The following is a 7,500-nucleotide window of genomic DNA, read 5'->3' as shown; positions in this document are numbered from 1 at the left end:
AACCAGGGAACCGAAATGGACAAAAAGCTGAATCGCGCGTACATGGTACACCGTCATCGTCGTCGTCGACGTCGGAGTTTTGTGTTTGATTTGTGGTTCAATCCCAACGGGAAGCTGGCCGAAACCTGGAATCCCTCCTGTGCAGCGCTTGCAGCGGGCGTAAGTTTCCCCTTTTTTTCTCTCCTCAATTTCACGCATCCGAACCCCTCTGATAGTCCGAAATGCTAATCGTTCCGAAATGAGATTATGGTGCAACATCAACACCAGGCCCGAGCGGTTTTTGGCAGCCAGCTACCGATGATCACTCGACCGTGGAGCGGGTTTGGAAGCGGCAATGTGGACAACCGCGGTTTTCCCGTGCCAGTTACAATGGTCGAGGCCGTTGTGCAAACAACCGGAAAAGTTTCTAACCGTCCTACTCGCATCGGTTTCACTATAAACTCGGCAAACGGCAAACGGCAAACGGCAAAGTTTGGTCAGCGATCCCTAGCGCAAAGCTATTTAATTATTGTCAAACAGCACCCGGAGCAATGGGACGATTGGAAGGAAGTATGCTGGTTTGTTCACCGGATGATGCATTATTTTGTGACGCATGGGTAGTGGTTTTGCGAATTTCATTCCTTTCTCCTTTGACTGCAGCGATGAATAGCGTGGCCTGCGGATAGGATTCGTTGCATACGTCCGTACTTTTCCGTCTGGATTAGCAATTTTACAATTTACCCATTAACGGCTGATAATGATAGAGTTCAGCTTCAGCCATTCTAGGGGCAAAGGATGGGTGAGAGGAATTTTAGTTTTCCGATCCAATGCATCAACTCTACGCACAGGTAATGCAACGTGATAAATGATATGTTTACTTTGTATGCCTTATATGCCAATAATAAAACATTAGAAAACTATCATATTTTACTTTTTGCATCAATTTAAAAATGTTTTATTTTATTCCAATAAAAAGTATGCTTTGCAGAGAGCATTATTTTGTTATTATTTGAAGAAAATTGCTACAGGGTGGCATCGAATGGTTGCCGAAAGCGTATCGTAATCATACTTTATCAGAAGCAACATACAAACTACGGATTTGACGGTTTAGAGAAGATGAAAGATCGCCAAAAAGATTGAAAACCCGAAATGGGAAGCAAAATAGGATGAGGATGGCTCTGTGCGCGATCGCTAGCGAAATCAAATGATCAATTTGAACCATCAATCAACCAAAAAACGGTCATTATTAGGGAAATAGTATAAGATAATTTGACAAAATGACAATATACCAACATACAAAGCAAACATTTCGGGAATGAGGCATCTAATTGGCTTACCACAAAAAATGTGGTTTATAATATTAAATAAGATTATAATATTAAATAAGAGTTATTTCGAAACAGAGGGTTTTCGAGTATGTTTCCGTTTAACCGTCAATCAAATCCTATGATGGTATTAACAACTCCTCTTCCACACCACGAGTCCATCCATGTTTCGTTGTTACACTCTAATTGTATATTATATCGAATCCTCGGGGCGCAAATATCCGGAACACGGTAACCGTAAGCAGATCACCAATAAAACAAATTAGACCAGAACCATAGTATCCTTCAGCGGCCAGTGGGGTTTAATCAATCACCATATGTTACAATAATTGAACCATAACAGGTGAGTGAAAAAAAATAGTAAAAACCAGAACAACCACAAGCAATAAACATACGTCCGAGGATTTTTTTTAATTATAGTTAGAGCCATGTCATTGTGGTCAAGTAGTGAAACCAGATGATCCAGCCCGGGGTGTGGGATGTAATGTACAAGTAATTAATATGATTTATAGTACACGAGCCAGGTTAAATTTTCAGATTGTTAAAGTAGATCAACACAAACTGTAAAAGCAAATGTAACATCAAATCCCGTATAGCATATTAGTGCATGGTACTCACAGCTTTGTTTTGGGATTTTTGATTACATTCTGAATGAAAAAAGAACTAGTTGTTTTCCTCCCTAAAACATTGTAGGACAATAAAAACCAACGACATTTAATTGTGTTTCGGATGCACGGTAAAACTAAAGAAGCCCAAAAAAAAACACACCAAGATTCGTGAATGAAGGCAGTGGCAGTGGTATTAGCAGACACTCGGTCGCCAAATGCCATCTATTTGGATTCGAATACAGTTGTCACAGGATATGCAATCTATCATTTACCATTTGCTGTTGGCCCTGTTCTGTGCTCAGCTTTTGCTCTTATTCTCCTTTTCTTTTTATTCTACATAATTTCAATACTCCATACGCCATAATTCGCCCCAAAAACCAAAAAATCACAAAGCATCGCATCATCGTTCAAAACGATCATTCTCCATGGGTTGATGATGCGATGGGAGCTAAGCTCTAACCGTTTCGACAGAATGTTTTACAATCCATGTCATCGTGTCAAGTGTAAACTGTTTTACTAAATGCTGTTAGCAAAAAACCAAAAGAAAAGATCGAAAAAAATAGGAAATGAAATGCCTCCTCTATGTGGCCAAGGCCTAGTACTGTAGCATCGCGTGATGGCGTGCACACTTTGGATCGGGTTTTTGATTTTAGTCTCTCTTACACATTACTGGAGGCTTAAAGCACTGTGTGTCTGTTTGTTTGTAGCACGGATTTATCCGTATGAAAATGCATTTTAAATGCCGTAAGCTCCTATCGGGTCGGATCTCGGTTCGGTTAGGTCGGCCACATTGAAAGCATCGTGGTAAACAAATCTCGAATTCGCGTCCTTCTGGTCATTTACTTCGTAACGGCATGGATGGCTTCTGCCAGGTACCCGACGTTCTTCGTAGTTACACCGGCCATTGAGATACGACCATCCTTCGTTAGGTAGACGCTGTACTCCTTCGTCAACCGTTCGCACTGTGCCTGGTTCATGCCCGTGAAGCAGAACATACCGATCTGATCGGTAATGTGAGCCCAGTTGCGTGACGAACCCAGCTCCTTCAGATTATTACGCAGCGTCGAGCGAACGGAGATGATACGGTCGGCCATTAGCTTCACATCGCTAAGCCACTGCTTGCGCAGCTCGGCATCACCCAGAATCTCCGTCACGAGCCGGGCACCGTTGATCGGAGGGTTCGAGTACATGGGCCGAATGACGATCTTGATCTGCGACATGGTACGATCGGCTTCATCCTTGCTGCTCGTCACAAGCGAAAACGCTCCCACACGCTCACCGTACAGGCCCATGTTTTTGGCATAACTTTGGGCCAGCGCAATCTGGTGACCATCGCGCAGGAAGGCACGTACGGCAAAGGCATCCTTCGCGACGTCACCGCTAGCGAAGCCCTGGTAGGCCATATCGAAGAACGGGAACAGATTGCGCCGCTTGATGATGGCCGACATCTCAGCCCACTGTTCCGGCTTCGGGTCGACACCGGTCGGATTGTGGGCACAGGCATGCAGCAGCACGATCGATCTTTCCGGAATTTTCTAAAACAACGCAAACACTTTGATTAAACTAATGTAGAAGAACAATGAATCCCAAAGTCATCAATCATCGAGCACAAACACAAGATGGCATCATCTAGCATGCCATGGCCCTTCGAGACGAACATAACATGGAAACAGAACACGTAAACAACGCTTCGGTAAAAACAACAATCCGAGGCGCTACACGGTCACAGCGTTGCGCGAGATTAGCGCAACCCAGACACACTATGGCATCATGATGACGCAGCATTAGACGCCATCAGACGGACAATCGTCACGGAGGGTACGGCATTAACTAGGACAAACAGCAGCGCATCATCAACGATTACTTACCGACAAATCCTCGAGTGCGCCATTGAAATCAAACCCACAGGTTGCTGGATCGTAGTAGCGGTAGGATTTCACGTTCAGTCCGGAATGCCGGAAGATGGGATTATGGTTTCCCCACGAGGGTGTCGGTAGATAGATATCCTTCGGTCCGGGGAAAAACCCTGCCAAGAAGGCACCTCCGATACGCAACGCACCGGTACCACTGATGGCCTGTACGGTTGCATTAAGCCCATTGGCTACGTGCTCACTGTTTTCACCGAGCGCCAGCAAAATACTGTGTTTTCCGAACTCGGCCGGTCCTCCGATCGGCGAGTATTCATGATCGAGCTGCTTCTCAGCGATCCGTTTCTCCGCCGTGCGTACACTGGGCAGAACGAATGGTTTACCGTTATCATCTCGGTACGCACCAACACCGAGATTGATCTTTTTTGGGTTGGTATCGCGCTTGTAAGCCTCCGTCACACCGAGGATCACATCCGGGGGACCCATCTGTACGGCGCTCCACCATGAGCTACGGAAGGGAAACGGAAGAGAGGCATTAAATGTTTGAATAAGTACTGTGGCGGGGAGAAACGTTTAGAGGACTGATTTCGCAATAACGTGCCAAATGGCTCGGTGCACACGAACCGCCATCAATTTGCACATCAATCAGGGCCCCTCCGAGAGAGTTGTTGACTTCCGTCGAATCACATTTCCAGCATCGCAGCATGCGTTTGATAGTCGCTGGAGATGATCGCCTACCGCGATGATTGTTGTGCAATCGCACCGATCTGCCATCGTTCTTCAAGGCGATCAACCGTAGAAGTGATCGTGTGTGTTGTACCACTTACTTCTCGGTATTTTAAGAAACGGCAGATTCATGCTCTCTGGACCAAGAAACCGTTAGATAATCGGTCGAGCGTAAATCCGTGCGTACCACCCACGTCATAGCCGGAGGGGGTCGTCGTTCGGAGAAAGGTGCGGAGGCGATCACGCGCGACCTTGACCGTCGATGCAAAGGTCAAGATTCGTAAACCGGCCGCCTGTTTGTCACACACGCCGCCTTCCGCCACCCTCGATAAGGAGGCGCCTCTATCTCTTACCTCGCTCGCGATACGGCCGGGCATTGCACTGCCAGTGCATTTCGTAACAGCAGGGCCGAGCTGCGTTGAAGGGCTTTCGAACAGGCCATCCTTTTGAACCGCTTTCACCCGGATCACAAACTAGCGAAACGACAAACAATAAATCGGTTAAGTACTGTGTTCCGCTCTGGCTATGCGAGCGGCGTCCGTTCAGCAACAAATCTCTTCTTAAACTGTGTCGTCCACTGATAATAAACGGAGCTGATAACGTACCACTTAGTAAAATGCTAGTAGTCGCTGATAAAAGTATTCGGCCCGGTTCAACTCCCTCCCCCTACCCTTTGGTGGTGAGTGAGCTCAAACGTCCGGTGAGCAGGTTTTTCACCACGGTTGACTGGGAGCACTGCCGGTGAGCTCGCACTGGATGACAAGCGGAATGGGGTTTTAATTCAAAATCACCGGCGGGGCGCCATTCCGAGAAAAGTGCGCCATACCGAAAAAACCCAGTTTCAAGCTCCAAAATGAGTAATATCGAGAAGATTCCAAAAGTGAAACAGTTGATATTCCAAAAGAATCTAGTATCACTGGCGAACCATGAATCCAACGTCTTGGCCTACTATCCGGAATACCAAACACGTTCAATCTTGTTAGATGGCGAAATTCAACAACTGTGCATCAGCTGCTTCCACAGAATTCATCTCGATCGATCGTTTATCGATTGGGCGTACGGGCTGCTGGAGCAGTCCGTCCAGGCGCGCTTTAAGGCTTTCGGATTCAGATGGAGTAAAGTTGAAACGCGCTATGAACTGAGCAAAAAGCGTGGTCGCTATCTGGTGGTAACGGATCAGCGCTCTGTTCCGCTGGGCTTTGCATTGTATAACTTCGAAGTGGAGAGCGGCCAGCCGGTGCTCAACTGCAATTGGATCGTGCTTGAGGAACGAATCCGTGGACAAGGATTAGGTGGCCATCTCATCACGACGATGGAGACAATCGCCAGACACAGTCAAATGGAGGCGATCATGATCGCACTGCCCCGGCAGGATACGTTGACCATGAATCTCTTCATTGATCTCAACTTCCAGCTCGACAAGAGAACAGTTCCCGGTGCTGCGTATGTGGTTCTCAGCAAACCGACCGGACCGGAAGTGACAAAACAGGATGAGTACGAAACAGCGAAACTGACCAATAATCCAGCTTAATGGTCCATCGATCCAGAAATCGCAACGTGTAAAATTCTCTACTTTGTTACCTCATATTTTCACGATTATGTTTCTACTTCATCGTATTTCTATGTTGAATTCGTAGTCTTTGAACTCATACCAAGGAATTCTCAATAAAGGACTAGCCATCCGGTAATGCATAATGTCCTTTTATTGGTGTTTCCGGCCGATTCCGAATCGATGTTCTAGCACTTGGCGATTCTGATTCCGGTAAGTGATAATCTGCAAAAGGTGACGGAAGATTATCGGAACTACTAGGAATCACATGCCTTAGGTTGATAACAAAAATTAAATTAAAGAAAAACTTAAGAAAAACCTGGATTAAAAAAGATTTTTTGGCTCTGGTTAAACAGATACATAAGGTGGTGGTGATGGTGGTGAATATAGCTGTCAAAATGGAGTTGAAAGTTTGACAATCCGGCTCGTCCAAAAGTTGTTTACGTTTTTCCGAAGCGCTTTGTGAAATTTATTTAAGCTATTTTACGATAAAAATGGTATGATTGCTGGTTACGATCATGTTCTGCAGGTATTACATTATCTGGCTTTCTTTTTAGCTTCCGCTATCCCTGCTCAAAACGGCCCAGAGCCATCCAATGGTAAGCATCCTCGAGTGTTTTGTTTAGCCGGTTCGGTGAAGTGCTTTCCAGGATCTTTCTTCGTTTCTGAAACCATTTTTTAATCCTTTTTGGCTGTAGTTTTGCATCACCTTATGACGATAACTAGAGCAGTATTCATCCTTTTATTTATTTAAAATCCTCATTGAGATGTTTGAAAACAAAACAACATATGATTAGCTGCAAATCTTTGCTTGCAACCTATAAAACTTCATTAACTAAATCCATATCCAATCTTAATTGCTGAAAAGCCTTTCATCAACAAAGACCGATTAGTTTGAATAGTTTAGCTAAACCTTTCTGTACACCAGCACTGTGAAGATTTTTCGTTTTGTAAGAGGGATTTTGAGAGGAATTTCTATGTTAAATTTAACATTTCATCTCACACAAGTGACTATTTTACATTTTCACCTGTGTTTTACATTGTCGTTGCCGTAAAATTTGATGGGTTTTTAGGTAAGAGAAAAAAACGTATGCAATTTATGTTAAAGTTATAAGTTATGCGTCGTTAAGCGTGGTCATCTTAAATTTATGAAACCACGGATGGCGCTTTCCATTTTTTTTTCATTTTGCAAAATTAAATCCATAGTTTATGGATCCATAGTTTAGTCGAGTGGGTCACTGATAAGAAACAATCGCTACCTGGCAAGCAGCGCGCAACAGTGGTCCTTCCAAGAGGATCCAGAGATCTTCATTTAGATAGAGGTCCGATAGGACTCCTAACCGCGCGCGTAAGCAATAAAGATACTACATTATTTTCGCTTTTTGTTCCCCCCCGCAGTTGGTGGAGCTGAAAAATGGTGAAACATATAACGGACACCTGGTGAG

At 44.8% G+C, this 7,500-nt stretch overlaps 3 protein-coding genes across 4 annotated transcripts in view; 2 read left to right on the top strand and 1 right to left on the bottom strand.

Moving 5' to 3' along the window:
* Positions 1-2,099: 2,099 nt before the first annotated feature.
* LOC125960205 (aspartate aminotransferase, mitochondrial) lies at positions 2,100-5,195 on the bottom strand. Of its 2 annotated transcripts, XM_049693455.1 has the most exons (4): positions 5,112-5,195; positions 4,860-4,979; positions 3,781-4,288; positions 2,100-3,447 (listed from the first exon to the last, which is right to left on the bottom strand). In XM_049693455.1, the coding sequence occupies exons 2-4, from the start codon at positions 4,946-4,948 to the stop codon at positions 2,752-2,754; spliced, it is 1,293 nt and encodes a 430-aa protein (XP_049549412.1). In that variant the 5' UTR covers positions 4,949-4,979; positions 5,112-5,195; the 3' UTR covers positions 2,100-2,751. The 2 variants fall into 2 exon arrangements, with proteins under 2 accessions (XP_049549412.1, XP_049549411.1); XM_049693454.1 differs by lacking the exon at positions 5,112-5,195 and having other exon boundaries at positions 4,860-5,103.
* Positions 5,196-5,359: 164 nt separating this feature from the next.
* On the top strand, positions 5,360-6,037 carry LOC125959581 (N-alpha-acetyltransferase 40-like). Its single transcript, XM_049692407.1, has one exon. It carries the CDS (start codon positions 5,360-5,362, stop codon positions 6,035-6,037), a length of 678 nt encoding a protein of 225 aa, XP_049548364.1.
* Positions 6,038-6,453: 416 nt separating this feature from the next.
* The window catches only part of LOC125960217 (U6 snRNA-associated Sm-like protein LSm4), a 2,138-nt gene continuing 1,091 nt past the window's right edge, over positions 6,454-7,500 (top strand). The window contains exons 1-3 of the mRNA XM_049693481.1: positions 6,454-6,552; positions 6,613-6,654; positions 7,454-7,500. The exon at positions 7,454-7,500 is cut by the window's right edge and continues 52 nt beyond it. Coding sequence (XP_049549438.1) covers positions 6,550-6,552; positions 6,613-6,654; positions 7,454-7,500 — 92 coding nt within the window. The 5' untranslated portion in view covers positions 6,454-6,549. The remainder of the gene's footprint in view (positions 6,553-6,612; positions 6,655-7,453) is intronic.

The sequence above is a fragment of the Anopheles darlingi genome, chromosome 2 (genome assembly GCF_943734745.1).
Source record: "Anopheles darlingi chromosome 2, idAnoDarlMG_H_01, whole genome shotgun sequence".
In the NCBI taxonomy this organism is placed as follows: domain Eukaryota; kingdom Metazoa; phylum Arthropoda; class Insecta; order Diptera; family Culicidae; genus Anopheles; species Anopheles darlingi.
This window is presented reverse-complemented; position numbering and strand designations above follow the sequence as displayed.